The sequence below is a fragment of the Schistosoma haematobium genome, chromosome 3 (genome assembly GCF_000699445.3).
Source record: "Schistosoma haematobium chromosome 3, whole genome shotgun sequence".
Lineage (NCBI taxonomy): Eukaryota > Metazoa > Platyhelminthes > Trematoda > Strigeidida > Schistosomatidae > Schistosoma > Schistosoma haematobium.
This window is the reverse complement of record NC_067198.1, coordinates 22,568,883-22,592,462: the sequence shown is the minus strand read 5'-3', so window position 1 is coordinate 22,592,462 and position 23,580 is coordinate 22,568,883. Positions and strand designations below refer to the sequence as shown.

Sequence of the window (23,580 nt, the reverse complement as noted above, 5' to 3'; positions counted from 1 at the left end):
ATGTTCACTCTGAGATTCGAACCTAGTACCGTTCGCTTCAAACGCCATCGGAGTTATCCACTTAGCTATTAAGTCCTGATAGCCATCTGTTTGTGCAATGAGGTGAAGTTTAAATTCACTTGGTATTGTTTGTTTGTATCTTCCCATTGTTTTTTTAAAAACTGCAATTGATCAGTCTCTTATTGGGATATGTGCATCCATCTTTGCTTAAAAACGCTTGTGACTTAAGGCAATATCGAGGCAATCTACACAGTATGTACCCAAACCAATAAGAGACTGATCAATTTCAGTCCGAAACAACAATGGATAGATACAAGCAAACAACACTAAATGAATGTAATTATTTATCTATATACTTTCGGAAAATTGATTTCTCACATATATGAGAGAAAATGTTTTCAAAAAAAAATTTTCTTAGAAAACATTGTCCGAATTTCTTTGATAAAATCTGTTTCAATAATTATCACTCATCACTGTTTTCTCATTAACTATACATAGAAATAAAACAAATTTGTACATTATATTACATTATAAGAAACATGATTACCATTTTAAAATCTTGAATTAGATTTTTTCTTTGATGTTGTAAAAGCCGAAACATTCAATTACAAAAAAAAACAAAAAGAAAATTTCAAATGAATTAGAGACAGTTGTTAAACATAGATGAAGATGTATAGCTAGGACTTCAACCAAAAAGAAAACAATTCATACATCAAAGAAGATATAATTAAGCATTCTTATCGAAAGTTCATTAGATAAACTTAGTAAATGAGTAAAATGAATTATTCTGATTGAAATTATGATAATTATAATAGCAGTTATAAACTATAATATTTTAGATCAAATGTTGAATAAAGCACTTAAATTTTATAGTATGTAATGGATAGAAATGATTTTAGATCCGAGTTATGTGAAGTATATTTGATAGCATTAGCTTCAACAAATAAACTTATAATCCTTATAACCTACTGACTAGTTTCAAAAGTTTTCTATTAGGTTGGTTCGAATTCATGAGTTCATTTAATGACAGGTAATGTAAAGCGTAGAACCAACCTTACATTCTCGGTTATCATCATTGAAATTCATTTTACTGTTCTACATATGTAGTTATCCTCACATCGATAATGTACTTACACTTTTGAATTACCTAGATTTTACTGTACAAATATTTAGAAACATCTTCCTATTCTTCGTTTTCACTGACTAGTTAGGTATGTGAACCGCATATAATAAAGCCCTTTTTATGATAAGCTTACAACCTATTGCAAAGATAGTTTATGAACACATTGAGCTGAACCACTACGGTGGTTAGAACATATTCATCTACATTTACACATTGAAGAAATGCGAATTGATCATATTGGAACCTATGCATCTCACAGCTTGTGCTATGAAAATGGCATGTCTTACGAATAAAACTAGTCAACAGCGTGATTTGATCAAGACAAATTCTAGTTAATCGCCATCGAGATGCATTTTCAAATCTATATTGTGATGAATATTCACCAGTCAGGTGAATAAATAAACAAGATTTATTACACTATTCTATATTTTATGATCAGGATATTTTGCTACAATCAGACATTCGGTACAGAATAAGGCGATGATTATTCATTAAATTAAAATATATAACTGGAGTTAGCAAATCTCATTATCGCCAGTACGTAATTTTGTAGAAAAAGCCTAAAGTATATAAGCTAGCTGAGGTAACATCTCTAATGTTTGTCACTTACTCATTTTAAAATTATTTACTATTCAATTCCTCAGGATTTAGGCAATCAATGACGAAATCTCAGCACGGATACAAAAGGCTCGACTAGCTTTTGCCAACTTGCGTCATTTATGGCGTAGGCGAGATATCCGTCTATCAACCAAAGGACGTGTTTACTGCGCAGCAGTTCGTTCCGTCCTACTTTATGGCAGTGAAACATGGCCGGTAAGAGTAGAGGATATTCGTAGGTTACTAGTATTCGATCATAGGTGTCTTCGATACATTGCTCGTATATCATGGGACCATCGAGTAAGTAATGCAGTTGTTAGGAAACGGGTACTAGGTAAGGATGGCAAATAAATTGATGAAGTAGTGAAACTTCATCAGTTGAGATGGCTGGGACTCGTGTTACGTATGCCCAACGACCGACTGCCTCGACGTGCTATGTTCAGTGGTATAGGAGTAGGTTGGAAGAAAGCTAGAGGCGGCCAAACCAAAACATGGCACAAGTCCATGAAGTCACTGACAAGTGGACTGAGCCATGTTGGTAGGTGTAGACTACCTGGTTGGGGACCACGAGATGATAGCAACCGATGGTTAGAGACCCTGAATGACATGGCTCAAAATCGTTTGCAATGGCGCAGGTGCATACACTCTTTGTGTTCTCCCAAATTCTAATCTCCTGATTCCTCCTTGTCCCTTTTTTCTCTTCTTAAATTTATTTCACTGGATTATACTCTTTAAATAACATCTCCAAACACTAATCTTCCCGATTACTGCTTATACTCTTGCTACCTCTACCACTACGGGATTTGAATCGACAACTGCATCTCTGTGCTAATGTGGTATGGCAACTCGAACTGATGTGCGTACGTACGAAGTTCTGCGTTGTTACTGACTGACTGACTGACTGACTGACTGACTGAATCAATGAACATCTAGTGTAAAAATATTGTTAACTGTTTCCCGAAATCTACCCCTGATAATTCTAATTATAGTAGTAGACATTGTTTGTTTATCAAATCAAAGTATCTCAATTTATGCAAAACTATCGTTTATTGGAAGCATCTAATTTAGGCGTCATAAATGCAATAACAATATGTGAACTAAAGAATTTTCAGTCATATATTGTATAAGCTGAATCATTTCATCTGGAATAAGATATTTTAGTGCCCTTAAAGAAAACATCACATGATTAAAATATCCCACCAGTAAAATTAATTGATAAAAATAACATTTAATCTGACGGGTTTTTTTTGTTTTAATCGATTAAGTTTAGTTGATACACTGTAATCCATTTGAGAAAAACAACTTCAAATAAACAAACAAGACAAAGTCAACAATAATATAAACATAAAAAAATATAATTTATTAGTATGAACTGGATGTTTCAAACGCATTTATATGTTGTAGTGGTGGTGAAAAAAAGCAGATATCCAACGGTTAGAGAGTTAACTTATTAGTCAATTCCCATTTTTTTTAAAAATAACTTCTGTAAATTACACAATTAAATGAATTAAACAATTTTAGATAAACACATAAACATTATTCAGCACCTTGTACAATATATTTTACTCCTAGAGTACTCTAGCTTCATAGATCATTCTTAGCATGATCTTGATGAATTCATCTTGAAGCGAGTCCAGAATGATTAAAGAAATTTGTCAAGATCATCAGTTTTGAAAACGATTGTTATTTACAAAACAGGTCGTCTAGGATCATTATTATTCATTCATAATGTTAAGACAATTCCTAATGAGGTTATAATCATACTCTTTTGAATAATCAAATCAAGGACAAATGGCAGCCTACTGTTTCTTGATTTTTAGTGATTCTATGTGTAAAATCAGTGTTTATAAACCTCGTATTCATAAACTTCAATGAAATATGACAAAACAATAATCACCGGTTGTTTCATAAACCCATCAACTCACAGTGGATTATATTGACCTTGTTTTACTGCATTGTAATTGGTCAACAAAGATTTTGGATGAAATTTTGTTTATTTAATGACAGGATTAGATCATAAACTAAGTACTGGTAGATTTTTAATCCTTTCTTTTGTGTTTAAGTAAGGATAGGACATTAATAATAATAATAACCCTAATCAATCTATATGAATGTTCTTGTAACAAACATATCGACCTACTTAATCAACATTTATAATCAATCGTCAAAAAACTAATAATAAAAAGCAAATAATAAAAGATGTAAGTAAACAAAACAATACGATACGCTTAACATTTGCTCTAGATTGTTTTGATGAGATGAGTTTCTATATTTCTATTCACATTGTTCTACTAACAGGAAGAGTGAAATAAAATAGAAAAGTTTATAATCTGACCTTAGGATTAAGTCAAAGTGAATTTCTAATTCTTACTTTCAGGAATACCTACTTTTTTGAAAGAAAATCGATAGTATAGGTAAAATGTTATCTCTATACAATAAACGGATGAATTTCATTTATACTCTTTTTAATCGTATGGATAATGACAAAGAAAGGAAAACAAATTTTAATAAAATACACTGTATGAATTTAGGTTAAGCTGCCGAAGAAACTATTTATTTCTTAAAAGTAGGTATTGATATTGTCATCGTAGTATTTAGTTATACATTTGATCTATCATTATTCAGAGAGGTTAAAGACCTTGATGGCCATAACGTATACTTTTGTTAATCTGTTTATATGTAATCAAGTTTCTGACATTATTATGACATAACAAATGTACTATCTAAGAACAATATCTACATTAAACTAAGTGTTATATCCGAACAAAGATTAAATTACGGGTAACTTTCGAGGACCATTAATGGACTAATATTCTATAAATATTCTTATTGTATAACTATTCAACAATTAGATTATGTATATTTATATTCCTCTTATTATAAGCTTTATTTTGACTTATAATTTATTATTATACGATTTACGGTTCTTAAGCTATGTTCAGTCTATTAATTACTGTCTCCCGAGTTCACAGCCACTTTTTGGCTTATTTGTGTACACATGTTATTTTCTATTTTATGGTACGTTGTAGTCTGTCTGATTGATATATAAACCGAGTATGTTTGAAGTAAACGATTCGATTCATATTGCAGAAGCTGGTATTGTGTTCTGGACTCAAGTGGACGGGCTAGGAGGACATAGAACCAATAACGACGCTAGACTGCTCATACCGGTCGAACATCATTGCTTGGCATAGTGTGAAGATTCGTATAAGTCGTATTTTGATTGGTGGATAAATCACGCGATAGAAAGCCGGACTTAAAGTCATAACACTAAGTATAAAACTTGAAAAGTTATTTAGTGAACAGCTTCGTTGCCTTATCAAATAAATATTAAAAATCAGAAAGTGATTTCCACTTGAATTTTCAAACTATTTTAAACTAGGAATAACTACAAAGGTGTTTCATCTTAATTAGTCATCTTTAGTATCTGCCTAGAATTCTATACAAGATAAAATTGAATAACTAATCACTAATTTGTTAACTGAATAGCTGGAAAATACATTTTCTGAACTTCTAATAAGAATTCTGACTTGTGGAGTCAATGAATTAGGAAGTGGGACAGATATTACCAGTGAAAATAACTGACAGTTGAGCTATGTCGCCAGATGAGTCAAGTAAAAAATGTAGATAATTGTGTCACAATACGATTATTTACTGGCAATGCTTCAGCTTACATGTATTATCAAGGACCTGGTAAAACAGATCAACTATTTTGTCAAAGTATGTGATTCAACAATGTATGGCTAAAATCTAATCGTCGATCTAACTCGAGGTCTTCAAGCTTTATGTGGACCATTGAAAGCCGAGACCTTTAATTTGAGCTTCGATAATTTACATGTACAGCGTTAGTTTGTGGTGGTACAAAGTTAATAATCACTGCCACTAATGCTAACTTTTCTACACCTAATCTAACTGAATTCCACTGGTTACGATTGTTCACCAGGACAGTGAACGTTCTTCTTTAGGTTAACTAATTAAATAAGATTTATATAGTGACCTTTAAGCATGTATTTTATGGAAACAGTACTCTAAATAGAAGCAGTTCTTTGATTTTTCTACGGCTAGATGAACTAGAAACTGCAGGGTATTCTTCAACAAATCTGAAATTTAACTTAAGAAATGTAGTATAGCGTATTGTTTTTAAAACAATCTAAGTCAATTATTATTGAAATGATATTAGATAACTTAATATAAACAATTTGTATTAAGATGACACTGAAAAGTTTCATAGTCAAAAAGTCAGTCATCGAAAAATCCAGAAAATTAGCTCTGATATTTTTAAACATATAAAAGTTGATCTAATTTTGTTATGTTTTAAACTTTTGCATGGTTGAGTATACTAAGGTGAGTGAATAACAGAATACAACACTCTATATATATGAATGATGACGTATAAATTTAGGTTGAATGTTTCTTACTAGACAGAAAAAAATCTGTTCCGGAAACCATATCGAAGTAGTTTTCAGTGACAAGTTGTGTGAATTGAAATCATTTAAATCATGAACCGATTGATGTTAGACCACCAATGAAAACATGGAAACACTGGACAGCCTTGTCTTCCTAGTATGGGACTACTTAACAGTGCGCATCCACTACCTCGCACGCAAAAATCCATTTCGGGACTCTAAACCTTGTGCACGGATACTTAACCTGTAAACCACTAAGTAGGTATCCAACAAAGTTAATGTGTATTTCCAATCAATCCACAACATTGCGCGACCATCTTCTACTGTCTTCGGTGAATAAGTGCATCATATCTGACACGATTTAGCTCTATTGGTCACACCCCTTACTAGAACTCCAGAAACTTCTTCCCGAAGCTAGTCACTAGTTTTTGAGCGACAGTCTAACTTAGGTCAATTCATGATTTTAATGTAATCCAACAATCTTTACAACCCCTCACCGATAATTATCTTGTGCTTGCTAGTAAAGTTTTCAAAAAACGGAATAAAAGATAAAAATTACAACACTTTATTTATAATTAAGGCAAGATTTCACCTTGCTAGTGATTGTATTTACAATAAAATACTTAAGCCTTTTTTATACAAACAAGTCATCAAGTTCTCGTCCAAGTTATTTTTGTTTGTTTTTTAAATTACCTAATAAGAATGAGTGTTTTATGTTGCATACACAATGAATTGAATTTTGTTTAAACCACAATCTAATCTACATAATATTATAACATGACGGTTTAAAGGTAACTCCTCCAAAAGCCCCTCTGGGGCTACTGCCAATTCCAAGCCCGGATAAAGGAGGAGGGATGGGCATGAGGTGAGCGACCCCATTTTGTAGAAAACTAAACCGCTAAAAAAACACTAACCGCTAAGTTTGAAAGTAGTTAATCTATCATATTCAGTTAGACAAAATAAACATGAAATTTCTCGATACTTTTCTCAACAAAAAAAGAAAAAGAACATTCCATTTACCAATAAATAAAAAACAATCTTAAAATCTATCCAAATTGTCATTATTTTTTAAGAAAAATTATTCCCCTAGACAACTCTTGATATTTCATTCGATGATCAATTACATCATATCATTGAGAAACAGTTGTGTTGAGTTGAATTTCAGTTAAATAAATTATTTTGTTCCTTAGAAACATTTTAAATATTCATTCTTTTCATGATAATGAAATATTGAATGTTTGTTTCATGTTCTTTATTATATAACTGTAGCTTTTATTTTGAAGTCAATGTATAAAAGATTATGAGTAATTAATGAGGACCGAATGTGATAAACTAAGTTCTAGCTACACTGTTCAATTGATTATTTTTTCTCATCCGGATAAGTTAAAAAGTCCTTTGTAACCGTTTTCTCTCTTCTTTTCTTCCATTTTTTTCAGTCAATAAGTAAGGTGACATATAACAAGAATAAGGTCAATTTGTTTGTTATTTTTTTGAAAGATCAAAGTGGATGACTGATAGAGAAAACTATACAGTATTGATTTTTAGCATATCTATACTTAATAAGTTTTTATTAGATAATTGGAATTCACTGAATGAAACCTTTAATTTTAAACAGATGTGGATGAAACTCCTCAGCAGTGCGCATCTACGATCCCGCCCACCGCAAGATTCGAACCCAGGACCCGCCAGATCTATCAGACTGGCTTCAAGAGGGATTTCCTGAAATTCTAGAGGGAGGCAGTGAACAGCGGAATTCAACCGGGTCAGTTGTGACATAGTAGCCCATTGATGACAATGGTGGATGTGTTGCTCAATTTCGTGGATTGGTTGAAGTTAGACATTAACGCCATCGTATGCCGGCTCAGTAGTCTAATGGTTAGGCGCTCGCGCGCGCAGAACTGATATATCGAATCTCACGGGGGGGCAGGATTTTGGATGAGCACTGCCGATGAGTCCCATACTAGGACGAAACGGCCATCCAGTGTTTCCAGGTTTTCCATGGTGGTCTAGTTTCAATTGACTCATGATTTCAACTATTGGAATCTCTAAAATCTCCACAATACCCCTTCTGAAAATGTGAATGACTTAAAATATTTAATCAGGTTTATCAAGTTAGTCTTTAGTTTTTCATTAAATAAGGATAAGAAACGAAATATAATAGTAGATAATAACCAATCTTTTAGATTATCGTAATTTCTAAAATGTTTTAGCTCAAAGATACGATAGTATTTTTTCGATGTAATTTATGTAATAAATGAAACTTACCCTCAGTTTCCCAATCTTTTATCGATTTTCATTTTTCACGGAATTAGTAAGTTAAAGAGCATTTATTAAAGATATAATACTCATTCAGGTATGCATTCCTTAAATAGTGACTGTACAACAATTAATAAGACTTAAATGTGACTACAATACTTGAAATCTGGATGACATAATGTAGGCTTCAATCAATGGATAAAACCTAGATATGATCATATAGCAGTAACAGATATTTGAATGTCAACTATATTTTGGCAGATACACAACACATCCAATAACTACTCGTGATGTGATCAAAAGAATTTTTATGAACTATTGGATGAATAAATACAAGTTAGAAGAGATCAAAAACAACTCAATGTAATGGATGTTTAAATACAGGGCAATTAACCATTTGTGTAATTATATGCTCAGTTCACGTTATAACCGGGCAATCCATGTATAATTAAATTAGGCAGATGTCATGGCAACAAATAAGAACGAGATTTATTCAGCGTGTCTAATCAGTTTCAGTAAACTTCAGCATTTAGTACCTGAAATTATTATTTTTTGCACTTTGAAAACAAAGATTCTATCCACTGTTACTCACTATAGATTGCTCTTGAAGTAAACTATAAATTAAACAAGAATCAGCAATCTAAAGTGACAAATTTGTTTGAGTGATTGAATCAGTTTCCTAAGATCTAATAACCCCACGCTAAATCTATACAACAACTTGAACACGAGAGAAAAAGCTCGAGACGTGGAAATAACGCTTTACTCCGAGGCTGGTTTGTATACAGGGTATTTACAGCATGTCAGGTGACCTTGGGCTTCTTGAAGGTTTTGGAAACTTAGCAAACAAAGTAGCAAAATAGGGGATCATCTAATCAGAAATAAGACGCATAACTATTCACTTTATAGATAGTTCTGAGAAACTTTTATTCAATGCTGATTGTATAAAATAATTCCCGGTGTTTTCAGGACCTCTCTGGGCTTGTTTCGAAGAATATTCTGGGTCTTGCCAATAAAAAGGACTCCAAGAAGTATGATAAACAATCCATAGAAAATGTACCATATGCTGATCATAAATACCAGTGAATGAATAGTGCCTTCATTTCCAAAGTTATCGTTTCTTTTTGATTCATAAAGAAATATTTATTTGTAAACAGCTATTTATTACATGGTTTTACCTTGACTATGATTGGAACAGGAACTAGCGATGAAATGTAGGACTCATGTTTTGTTCCCTTTCAGGATTCATCAGTTGTTAACTGCTATTCAAAGCAACATTCAAATGTCGATAAACAACAGAAATAAGATAGTATTCATCCTGACCACTTTAAAATCGATTATATTATGATTGAGGCAATTTGTTGTTGTGCATGTCAGCGAAGCTGTATGTCGTGTGAAACAAAATAGCTATAGTGAAAAAGTAACCATTTATGATACACTTAAAGCCTCATCATAATTTTATATTTATTTTAATAAGATATGTCACTTTATGTCCTTGAATAGAGAAAAGAAAAAATGATCCTAGAAATAAGACATAATAAATATTGGTTTCTAAAAATCCAAGCAAACAAAATTGGATATCGATATCGAAAAATAGGCAATTATTATAAGTAATTTTGTTTCTTCAAAAAAAAGAAAACTATCAATATCAGTGATAATTATTATCATGGTATTTGTGATAAATATAAATAATGGTCGTTCTATTATTGATTAGTGTTAGTATATTGATTTTTAGTATGTTAAGAATTATCTTTTTTTTGGTAATTTTATTCATGGAGCATCACCAAAAACTTTATGGATATCTATTTATTTCATTGTAAATTACATGTTGTACAATCGTGTTGTCAATAGGTTTTTGACTTATGTAACTTAAGGGGAATTGCAATAATTTAAAAAGTTTACTTTAATTAAGTTAAGAATGAGAAAATGATTGTTTAGTTGGTTTCAGCTTATGTATATAAATACAGCAATTTTCGGTGGAAAGTTCAAGCATCTTAAAATATGTGTTTGATGTAGTACAATGATGGAGTCGACAGGAATCCAAAAATTTCCATCATAGACTTTTGTTATAAATTTTATTGTTAGAAATTACAGTAGCCTTACCCTTACAAAAGCTTTTATATGTTCAAGTTAACTAAACCCTTAAACTCATCTATTTGACAGATAGTGTCGTTTTAGTCTATAATAATTCACCTATATTTTGGTGCGTTTCTTCATGCATGTATAAAGAGTATGCATAATGCAATGAGTGTACCAACCTACGCATTTATGTCTCTTATCGGCTGAAATATTAATTGCGTGAGCTCTTAATTACTCATTCGGATATATATACACATTTGCTTATTAACGTACACTAATTCACTCATCTCTTTTTTGTGATTTCTTGCTTGTTGAAATTAAATGTTCTAACCACTTCGTATCCTCTCCTGAAAATTATTAATCTTTATGAATTATGGTGATAATAGCTATCTAATTGATTGTCATACAGAATATCCGCAACAGAGTGAAATGCAATAAAGCTGAGTTATGCCGGCAAGCCTATGGTGAACGTGGGAATCTCTCAAACTGACTTTAGCTAGACGACCATTAAAAATCAGAGAAAACTGAATAGATTATTCATTCCAGTAAGATACAATACACACCCATAATCATTCCAGGGACCGATCATAAGACTTTAAAGAATCTCATCAACCTTGTTGCTTTCATATCAAAGAGTTGAATTCCCTAATTCAGTCATTCGGTGACATGGTCAAGTCACAATCCATGACCGTTAGTGATACTCGTCTAACCCTCCATATGATTGAAAACCGCTTTCAAACTTAGTAACCTATAAGAACATAATTGTGTAGGTAAATCCAGTTTTTTAGACCAATTACAAATCAGAACATATTGACAAACTTCTTATACTTACATTTATTAAATTTAAGATCATGCTATCCTATCTACTTTGTTAACAAATTACAAGTAATTTCAAAGTTATAGATCATAATTAAAGTTACTTTCGAGCAACGAACTTCTTTAATTACACTGATACCATTTTTCTCAAAGTAATCTAACCTTGTCTAATTTTTCTTGATTTAATTAACCTTTATGAGATATTAGTTTGAATGTAAAAAGATTGTTTTGTTAGTAATTTAATTTCTTTTTTCTTCATTTTTATTTCAAATAAAAAAGTGCTAAACGCTTGTTCTTTTAACTTCACAGTAGGAAGTAATACAATTTTTGATTCTATGACATTTCTTAATCAAAAGTGGAGTCCAACTAAGTCAGTTGTGAGATAGTAACTCACTGATGACAATGGTGAATGTGTGGCTCAATTTCGTGGATTAGTTCAAGTTAGATATCAACACCGTCGGATACCGGCTCAGTGGTTTAATGGTTGAGCATTCGCGTGCGAGACTGATAGATTCTAGGTTTGAGTACCATGTGTAGGATTGTGGATACGCACTGCTGAGGAATCCCACAATAGGATGAAACGGCCGTCCAGTGTTTCCAGGTTTTTCATGGTGGTCTAGCTTCAATTGACTCATGATCTCAAATACTGAAATATTTTTTTTGAAAACATTGGAATTGATAAAAACTTATCGAATATAATTCCAATGATTTGCTTTGTTTTAAAACAACAACAAAATACATTTAATTAACCATGAATAAAACGTGTAGTCATATAAGTAGAAAAGAAATAGAAAACAGTTTGTTACAATTTTTGACCAATTTTCTGGTAAACACTTCTGTGTAAGTAAGAACAAAATTATTCTAATCCAGTTTATTACCTTGAAAGTATGGGGAAAAAAATTTTACTCCAAAAAAAATAGGAAAGGAAATAATAATATCTAGTTCTAGTAAGATTAGTTTAAAGGACATACGTAAGCCAAAAGTAGGAATATAAAAGGGAAAGCGAGAGGGAGAAGCAAAACAACACGGAAGTTAATCAAAATTAAGACAAATCATTATGAGTTAACTTGACAAAGAGAAAGAAATGACATATTTTAAAACAAAATAATCTAAAGTATGAAACATGAATGATTATTGATGTTTGACCAAGGGAAAAAATAGGAACAAAAAAAGAACATCCGGTTTTATTTCTTTAAAAAAATGCAAACGTATCTAGATAGGTTGCTTATTAAAGTTAATTTTCTTTTTCATTTATTCTTAAACTGATTTCTGTGTTTAAAGTCAAATGCTAATACTTGAGTGGTTGAGTTTATATGCTTATATACATATGTTAGTTATAAATTGTGTATATAAATAATCACTGGGCAATCTATGCCACTTATCAATTTTAGTTTTGTTTTTAAAAAAACACCATCATTCAAAAAATCTTATCACAATCCATTGAAATATCCTAAAACATTAACAAATTAAATTAAGATCATTCTGTTATATATATATAACTCCGTCTGTAGTTCTTCTAGAGTAAGTATTATAGATATAATAAGACAACAATTATTTATTACACAGGTTGAAATCATGAGTCAATTGAAGCTAGACCAACATGGAAAACCTGAAAGCACTGGACGGCCGTTTCATCCTAGTATGGGACTCCTCATCAGTGCGCATCCACGACCCCGTGCCCCGCGGGATTCGAACCCAGGACCTACTGGTCTCGCGCGCGAGCACTTAAACACTAGACCACTGAACCGGCATCCAACGGTGTTAATGTCTAACTTCAACCAATCTACGAAGTTGCGCCACCGTGCATCATTGTCTTCAGTGAGCTGATATCTCACAACAGACCTGGCTGAACATCACTGGTAACGGCTTCTCACTACAACTCCAGAAGTATCTCCTGAAGCCAGTCACTAGTGATCAGTTGATTATTATCAGAATGGGTTTTGTGGAGATTTTTAGAAATTTCACAGGTTGAAATCATCAGTCAATTCCATGTTTTCCATGGTGGTCTAGCTTCAATTGACTCATGATTTCAACCTGTGAAATTTCTAAAAATCTCCACCAAACCCATTCTGATAACTATTTATTAAACGAAATTCAAACAAAGAAAAATAATTTAAGAATTATAATTGTATATTCAATTCTGATAGAAATGTGTGAAATAAATTATTATTCAGAATATTCTGTATTCAATATGTACTTTCTTTTTAAGTTTACACTGAAACTAAAGTGTGTTGTATCATATAGAGAGGAAATGTCATCACATTAAAGCAAAAATCACTTACAAGAAAATATCATGTTATTTATATTGTATAAATGTAAATTGTAGTAGTAAATAAAGGTCAAATCAATGAGTGATATGTCATAGCCTAATATCAGAGAGTATGTAGGCAGAATTTGTACTTCTAACAAGTACAAAAGTACTATACATAAAAATTAAATGTAGATTAATCTAAACGATTTAAATTTAAATGATTTCAATGTTTCATTAAGCAAACTTGTTTGGATGGCTGTTAATTACTTTCAGACTTTCAGTAGTGGTCTAACATTGATCCATTCATGATCTCAATCAAAATTGAAATTATCAAATAGCATACAACGCTTAATAAACACATCTATATTAATATCAGAAGGGATTTTTTGGAGATTGTAGTAATCTCAATAGTTGAGATCATGAGTCAATTGAAGCTAGACCACTATGGAAAACCTGGAAGCCCTGAATGGCCTGTTGTAGGATTCCTCAGCAGTGCGTATCCACGACCCCGCCTTGCGGGATTCGAACCCAGGATCTATCAGTCTCGCGAGCGAGCGCTTAACCACTAGATCACCAAGCCAAAATCTATATTATATCTATGTTAAAAGCTTTTCCATTCATGCTCAAATGTTGATCTTTGTGTAATGAAAAAATATGAGTCATAAAACGTGAAAAATGTGGAGATGTTGAAATTAAATGACAGTTAAGTAAGTGATTCGTTAATTTGTTGTGTTTTGTTTTGAAATCTCTACATGTAACATTCTTATTTATCATCCAGCTGTGTTTAACTACTGAATAGCATATAGTTTCAACCAGTTTAGTGACAACAGTTTATACAACTATTCGAGGCTGTATGAAAAGAATGAAGTGACTTAAGAGACAGAATTAGGGTTCAGAATATAATAACATTTCATTTTGTGACTCTCTTTCCATTCGTGTTATAAATTATTCTCTGAATTTTAAACAGGGTAATCTGTTGTTTGAACAGTTGACAAGCAACTGAACTTTTTATGTATGGTTCCTGTAGTTCACTGATTGTCTAACCCACACATAAAAGTGATATCTGTAAAGTAGTCTACTATTAGATTGGTTCATTTCGGTTCAACGTCTATCAGAGACCATAAAATAAGTTTATTATGTCGGTGAGAGTTATATAAATGTTTATAATTATTCAGACATGACTTCGAAATAAAAGAGAAATGCTTTAGAATAAAAATCGATTTCTTCACGTTCATATAAACTGTCCAACAGATAAAACTTCAGTCACTGTTTACAAAACCAGAATGTTTTATTATAGTAAATAATTTCCGAATCACTATTTCTCCTTTAATGATCACATCACTATCTCTTCATTCTTTTAAACTTTGTACTTATTCAACCGGGATCATTTAATTTCTAAATTTTTTCCCACAGAAGGCTGTTACTGATGGTATTCGGCCAATGGATGTTGAGTATCTTACGTAGACAACTATTTATAAATACTTGCACCTTCTTGATGATGGTTGTTGTAGTTCTCCAAGTTTCAGTTCCGTACGTACAGTAGAACTGCCTTGACGTTCGTATTGAAGATTCTCACTTTGATATTGGTTGAAAATTGTTTTGAGTTCCATATGTTCTTCAACTGTGGGAATGCGACCCTTGCTTTGCCAATCCTCGCCTTTACGTCTGCATCTGATCCTCCTTGTTCATCGATGATGCTTCCCAGATATGTGAAGGATTCTACATCTTCCAGAGTTCCTCCATCAAGTGTTCTCCGCTTTGAATTTGAGAACCTTGGTTTTCCCCTTGTGTATGTTGAAGCCTACTGATGCAGAGACTGCTGATACACTGGCTGTCTTTATCTGCATTTGTTCATGTGTATGCGATAGGAGGGCTAGGTCATCTGAGAAGTCCAAATTGTCTAATTGATTCTGAGCTGTCCATTGTATTCCGTGTTTTCCCTCAGATGTCGAAGTCTTCATGATCTAGTCGACCACCAGAAGAAAGAGGGAGAGAGTACATTTGATCTTACTTATATTAATCCACTGATTGTCTAAAGAAAATCTAATAGAGTTTTAATAAGGAATACTTGGATTGTATGATAAATGAAAAATTTCATACAAACGACCATGAATTTAAATTATCCGTTTCTATTTACTAACAACAATAAACTGGAATAAAATTTCAATATTTTAACTAATAATAATAATAATAATAAAGAGGTAACTTGTTAATCAAAGATATACGATGGTAACTAAGTAAAAAAAACACAATATGGATGAAACAGAAGAGCAAGTTATACGAAATCATAAATTAACCGATTAAACATAGTAACTGATAAGATCAAACATTATCGTTAAATTGTTCATTATTATATAGAGGAAATGTGAAAGAATGATATCAATGTCTTGTAGTAAATAATATCGATTAGTTTCTTTAAACATTACCTACTTTTGAATGAAATCAAAAATACCCCCTCTGAAATACGTAAATATCTAATTTCTAATAGTTGAGGGAATATACGTGATTTCAAAGTTAATTGTTAGTTTAAATTTCATAAGTAGTTTTTTTCTTCTTGTTATTACATTCGGTTAATAGAATAGAGTAAAACTAAAAGCTGATGACGTAATATTGAAATTATCAAGACTGATTAGAATGGTATTGGGTGATATTAAAATAACACTCTTTACTTCACCAAAGCTAAATGTTGTATGGTGATAACTTATTACTCATAGTGAAAAACCGATTTATTGTTAATTTATATTCTGAAAAGAGGAAAAACAAACATTCTAGCAGAATAGCATGAATCCGCTTTTATTTCGTTGGTTCTCGTCAGCTGCTTACAACCTGTGATATTTAAAATGGTGGGAGTTTACAAGAACGCAAAGATCTTACAAACAGTCTATTAAATTTATTTACACCCTTGCTATACTATGTCTTCAATATAACTCCCAATAAAACTCTTTCATGTAAGAAGTTTAAATCCATTATGTAATTATGATTTTTAAATATCACAGGTTGTAAGCAGCTGACGAGAACCAACGAAATAAACATGAATTCATGCTATTCTGCTAGAATGTTTGTTCTTCCTCTTTTCAAAACGTTAAAGGGAACTATGTGTATGTAATTTATATTCTATTATTTTCAGAAATACCTGTAATAGTCATATATTTTCTAATTTATTCACGATTTTCTTTATTCAACTCTTTACTAAATTTAATTGGCTAACTTATTACTGAAAATGATTCACATCTACAAATAGTGTTTGTTCAACTCTTGTTATTGATTAAATCCTATTGATGAAGCTTAATTGCGACCAATAATTCAAACAACTCTATATCTTATACGCTAATTCTGAATGTTAGATGATTATAAATATTCTTCGTTGGTTATAAACAGAATCCGAAGAAGCTTTGTTGAGCACAAAGGATAGATGTTATTTGAAATAATTAGGTGAATGAATGAAGTTGTATAGTTGAAAGTGTTGTATTATGATATCAATTATCATTCAAAATAGGAAACGAAAAGCTTCAACTGTGAAAGGTACAATTTTCAGATGGGATGATTTTTTAACGATTCTTCCATTAATATCAAGCCCTAATGAATGCTAACCTTAAGTGGAAAATATTTCAAAGACTTTGTCATATAAATAATTGACTGATGAATTGATTGTATATGTACTAAATTAATGACTGGATCTGAAGGATTATCGTACTCACCATCACATCTTATTTTGCGTCAGAATAAACTTCATAAATCGTAGTGATCGTTTCAAATATCAATTGTTGTTTATTAGATATGCGGTGGATCATAAAAAATAGACGACTGTTTTGTATAGTATTTTGGAAAGAAGGTTGTCAACTTCATACCAGCTTGTTGATAATCTAGTTTTAAAATAATTAACAGATCATTATTTAAGAAAACCTTCACTGAATATTTTACTCACCCGCATCAAGTTTAACTTATTAATCAGCTACAGCATGATAATAGTGAGAATAATATAATAATAATCCGGTTTCATTCAATTATTAAAGCACGTTCAGTCTACTTTAGTTTAAACAATCAAGTAACAACTTTGTGACTGCGAACAAAAGTTGTGGTAACTGATTAAATTTTAATTCATTTTACAAAATATATTACTGCACTCTTGTTGTAGAAATAAATCTACCTACTTTTACCCAAAGTTTGTGCTGATTATAACGTTCAGAAAAACGATGAAAGCTCCACGACCAAATCATCCAACTCAGAGAACAAAACTCCATCATAAATCTACCCAATAGTTCATATTAAACAAAAGAACCGTAAAATACCGGAACCCAATGAACAAATTTAATGTATATGCACACTATATATACATAAATTATACATAAAATACCACATTACTAAGCAAAATATCCTAACAGTTTGACTGAACATCAATCAAAATTGTCAGTAAACAATTTACTAAGTTCTTATGAACCACATCTTTCAGAGAAAACAACAGTGTTTACAGATGAAGCGAAATTTTATGTTTTATCCCTGAACATTGTAAATAAGAATTCAGTTGAACAAATTACTTTCTTATGTTATTGTAATAGTTAGTCAGTAAAATTTATCGTATCTTTGAAGTTACCGATCAATTAAATTTGCTGGAAATCTGTAATCAACAAATTTTATGCCAAGCATATCCACAATAAATGATAGAAATTAAAAAAAATTAAATAAATGCATTCAGGAACAGACAGATATGTAGACGTTGATACTAACGACTTATGGATAGATCTGTTCAAACCAAATTAACCAACGACAGTAAAAGAAGAAAATCTTTTCTAAATTAAATGACAAATTAGTTTCAATCTCTGTTATGCTATGATCAATAGATGAATGCCTACTATATTTACTGATAGAAAGACAACTGAATATCTTCTCTGTAATAAGAACTTTATCAACAAAACACTCATCTAAAGATTTATAAATATTATCAGATTGGTGAGTTTGGTGATAATGCTTTAAAAAAAGGTAACTGTAAAAATCGATGAATAATACAAGTGGTAAAAATGGACCACCAAATGCCTTTTCTTATTTAAGGATTTTAATCCGTAGAAACCATTCACCTCTAACAATAATGAGTCTACGGTATTGGGAAATAATTACTTTGAACTTAATGTATACAACTTTGAATGAATGATTACAATTCTTCAAATCTATCGTTCAATATCATGTACAATGACCATATTCTAATTTCATTCTAAGTTACCTATTATTGCACTATATCAGCTCCTTTTATACAACCTATTAATATGGATAGCCGGACAGTCAAAAATACCGTGTTCTTTTTACGTGACAGCCTAAATCAGGATGATAAGACAGTCTAATCCATCCCTTGTAAGATCTTATCTGGAATGTATATACCTGTGATCTTTAGTTTTACTGTGACTGAAAGTTTTATATTCAACTCTTAGCAGGTATAATCAACCATTCACTGATCTTAAACATGGATAAACATATTTACTATTACAATCAACTTTACTGATTTCATATGATATAAATCTGCATGATTACGTAAAGTGTATCACTTTGTGATGTTTGTTTGAATCTTCTCATTGATGTTTTGGATTGCAGTTGACCAGTCTCTTATTAGCATATGTGTATCCTGTGCGGATTATCTCGGTATTGTCTTAAGTTACAAGCATTATAAGCAAAGAGTGATGGTGGCTAGTAGTGGAATCCAGGACGCGCGTTTTTTTCCTATTTGGACTCGAACTGGGTTCGAGTCTCGGAGTGAACATCAACTCTGGATGTACGTACGTTCAAATGACGAGTTCCAAATAGGACGAAACGCGTGTCCTGGATTCCACTGCTACCCCCTTTCATTTTTGTTTGTAAAAGTATACCACTCTTCTTATTTTTTTTTGATTAGGCAAAGAGCTTTCGTATTATTTCTATTTAATGAAAATGAAATAAATTGAATTTAGTTATATAAAAATTTTTACACTCTATAATATTTGTAATAAATTCTGTAGAAGAAGTGGACTCTGATATAAATTGTTTGAGAAAAGTATAAAATTACTCGATATTACTGAGAAATTATCCACTGGCATTTGATCCACTCTTGACATGTGACAATAAATGTTTGCTTTTCTTTTTCAGTTAACTTTCATACAAAACTGGCGACATCATGATGTTCGGTTAAGGTCAACGTTTAAAAACTCAAATGACCTCAAATCATACATTTATGTAAGTGCAAACATTTAGCTAATCAAAATAAGCTAATTTATTTAACATAAGAGTAGATTTATAGTTTAAATGTAACAGCGTGATAGATGAGCTTATTCTTGAAATTTTATGTACAGCGGTTGATAAATAACATACTAGTGATTTAGTGTTTTGAACACGTGGTTTTAAAAGGTTTCAGGTATGAATCCCACCTATATCCATCTGAATTTGAGTTGTTGATTCGTATCACTAGTGTTCATACAAACAATGTAGCTTAACACCTTGTACATAAACCTGTACTTGGCAAATCAGCTACATATTCATCACCCTGGTCCACCAGGGTGCTTGGTACCTGTGTGGTTGCGCCACAGGATTGAGCTGTACTATTCAGATTGTAGCGTTAAAGCCTGTACGGTGTCTGGTTCCTCTGCTAAACGGGGTTGAGCTGTACTGTTTGGGTTTTTACGTGAACGTCCGGATGGTGTCCGGTTCTCCTGAAAACCAATGTAAAACTACCCTGGCCCACAAGGGTATATTATATAACTATTACAAAAAGCATTATAAATCTCATGTAGTTTATTTATTTGGAAACTTTCGATATAATTTATTTCATTTTACATGGTTACCAAGATAATCATGAAATATGAAATTCATTGGTCATTAATTCAAGTATTTTTTAATACAAATGCATGAAAATCATTTAAATTGGTAGGCATTATAGTTTCATCATTAAAGAAAACTTGTCAAAATTCAATAAATGTCATTTGTTTATTCGAGTACATATTAGTTAAATAAATACAATAAAGATTTTAGTATAAGTTTCAAAGAAAAAAATGGATTCAATCTTTTTGATTGAGGTCATGAACCGATTGATGTTAGACCACCATTTAAAATGTGGAAGCACTAGACGGCCGTTTCGTCCTACTATGGGACTCCTCAGCAGTGCGCATCCACGATCTTGTTCGTGGGATTTGAATAATTGAAATGGTTGTTGTTATCTAGGAAATTGATGAGTTTTCAAACAAAGTGTAGTACATGTGTTGAATATATCTGATCACCCACTGAAAATAATCAATTCATCTAATAATGTAAACAATGTTACAAATTATTTAAATCTAATGAAGACTTGTTGATTGCGCAAATTATAAAAGCATTCTTAACACGAGAGTGTAATAAAAACATGTGCAAAATCTAATAATGTTGCCATCATGAGATCTAATAGAAAATAAACAATTGCATTCAAATTACACATATTTTAATTGATACGAATCATTTATCAGCTTCCTGTACACATCACACTTAATTAAGTGATCAAAATAACCATAAAACTGACAATATTTTTCCCAAAAAAGCATAGGACCTAATAGTTGTCGCATGTTATACAAGTTACGAATATTTCATTCACAAACTAAAAACTATGAATGGTAAAAAAGCACAAAAAAGATACTTATTAACAAGGTAAAAGTATATTTGATCTAAACCCCATGTATTCAATACGGTTTTAATTAACTATAAACATAAATTCTTTGTAAATTAGGGTTCGACACTAGACACATGTAGACTGAATGAAACCTAATAAAATAGGTAATGTTTGCACTATGTTATTCGAACCACAACTGATTGTGACCGTAAATGATTTGACCAGATATTTATATATCATCAAATAACTAATTCGTTTTATTCATATAAAAGAGGAAAGAATATTCAAGCATGATCTTTTAATTAATTTCTGGTCCAACATTCATTTATCATTAGTTTTATTCATCAATATATTTTTGAGATAACTCATTGAGTAGAAAATTGTATTTCTGACGTTTCGCAATTTAATGTAAGTCATTTCTTCAATGTAAATAAATTTCTAGTAATCATTATATAATTATTCATAAGATATTTTATTCTAGCATTCAACAAAGTAAAAGAAAAGGAAAACTTTCATAATTATTTACATACAGAAATATCGATCAGAAAAATACTTCCATTATTGTTTATAATGAGTCTAACTTTACTGTCACGTTCATTACAAAAAAGAAATCCTATACGAAATCTAATACCACCAAATAGTACTTATTAATTCATCTGTATTTAATCCAGATTGGAAGGGAAATCGTACTTAAAATAGCGAATACAGCTAAACAAAACCTAATACTGTGATGTAGCTAATTTTATTGATTAGTATCATTACTATTAAACATGAGACAATGTAGTAATATCAATAACCCATAAAGCTCATAGAAGACAATATATCTAACAAACCACTGCACACGTACACCTAACTAACAACAGTTATTATCCAGACATCCATGTGTTAACTTTCTTCAAATATTAAAAAAAATTCATAAATGATCTCAGTCTCAGTAGTAATTTATCAATCACTATCAGAAATAACTCCTAAATTCTGAGAATACTATTTCGATTAAGCCTTTAATAAAAACTCAATATTTACTAAATGTGACTTACCCATTGTTTTCATAATTTTTTATTTAATCCCCAATATTTGAAATTCGTATAAAATCGTAGATCGTTCGATCATAAAAACACGTTGTAGATATTTACACCGATAGTATTTTTTTAAAAAATCTATTTCCCCTCCACTCTCGGAAACAGATTTTGTCACGTTCTCTTTTTGACCTGATAGGCAAATATTACAATAAAAGGGTGAGAAAAATTGGGCTCCGTACTCTGATTGGTAAATCTCAAGGTCATGTGTGATTTAACCTTGATGGCTTGATTCGACTAGTTTACAATCATTGGGGACAGACCTTCATCCGATCAAAATAATAGTCTATAACTAGTGTTTTTAATGATTATATCTCAATAATAAAAAGAAATTTTATTAAGAATAATAATAAAATATGTTCCCACGGTAAAAGAAATTTACAATAGTATTCGATGTTATATGAAAAGTTTATATTATTGAAATTTTTATTTCAGTAGAAAAGTAGACTGCCCTGTTGACAGTGGGTGGACAAAAGTTCTTAAAAATAATAATAATAATAATAATAGTTGGAAAAGTGGGGTGTTTTAAGTAACTTAATAGAAAATAAGGAGATATATGTTGTATAAGCCATATTGATTGATTCTTTTTCTTGTTACGAAATATTTATTCAACTGGTCATCATATCCAGATATGATGTAGATCGTTTCTGTTTAGTTAATATAGTTTGAACGAAATTCCTATAGAAAATTTATAGTAGAATTAATATGATAGTTTATATCTATTCGCTATTGATAAATTAATACTTTTTTTCATTTTAAATAACCGCCTTTAAAATATTAGTTGATAATTTAATTACTTATTTATTCATTGTACATTTCATTAAGACACTTCTAAAAAAACAACTAATTAATATCAGATGGGTTTTGTGGATATTATAGTAATTTCAATGGTTAAGATCATGAGTCATTTGAAGCTAGACCACAATAGAAAAACTAAAAACACTGGACGGCCGTTTCGTCCTATTGTGGGACTTCTCAGAACATATAAAGTAAATTCTATATCAGTGGAGTTCTCAAATGATAATCAGTAAGTTATAATAACCAAACTTTGATAAATTAAGATTAAAATTATTCGGATAGAATATACTACTAAAATAATTATTTGATTTAATCAGTAGTAAGATTTTCTAACCATATTATCATGATTAGAAAAACTTATTATACTTTATGTTAATTTTCTTTTGGATTATCTAATACTTCATTATAAGTGAACTTTAAAATGTAAATTATTTTCATTTCTATTCTAACTAATCATTAGATTACTTAATAATTTAAATTCATTTGGGAATTATGCCGAATTTTGCATTAATAATCAAAGTTCATTATTTAAAAACTTGAATATGTGATATAGAAATATATTAATTAACTTTAATTTGTGAGGCTAT

General features: G+C 31.0%; 1 protein-coding gene across 1 annotated transcript in view; it reads right to left on the bottom strand.

The window, feature by feature from the left end:
• KCNIP4 (Kv channel-interacting protein 4) overlaps positions 1-22,558 on the bottom strand; it is a 50,789-nt gene extending 28,231 nt beyond the window's left edge. Inside the window, exons 1-2 of the mRNA XM_051213296.1 lie at positions 22,378-22,558; positions 22,157-22,327 (exon numbers count right to left, since the gene is read on the bottom strand). Of these exons, the coding sequence (XP_051069260.1) occupies positions 22,157-22,169 (13 nt within the window). The 5' untranslated portion in view covers positions 22,170-22,327; positions 22,378-22,558. The remainder of the gene's footprint in view (positions 1-22,156; positions 22,328-22,377) is intronic.
• Between the last annotated feature and the right edge of the window lie 1,022 nt (positions 22,559-23,580).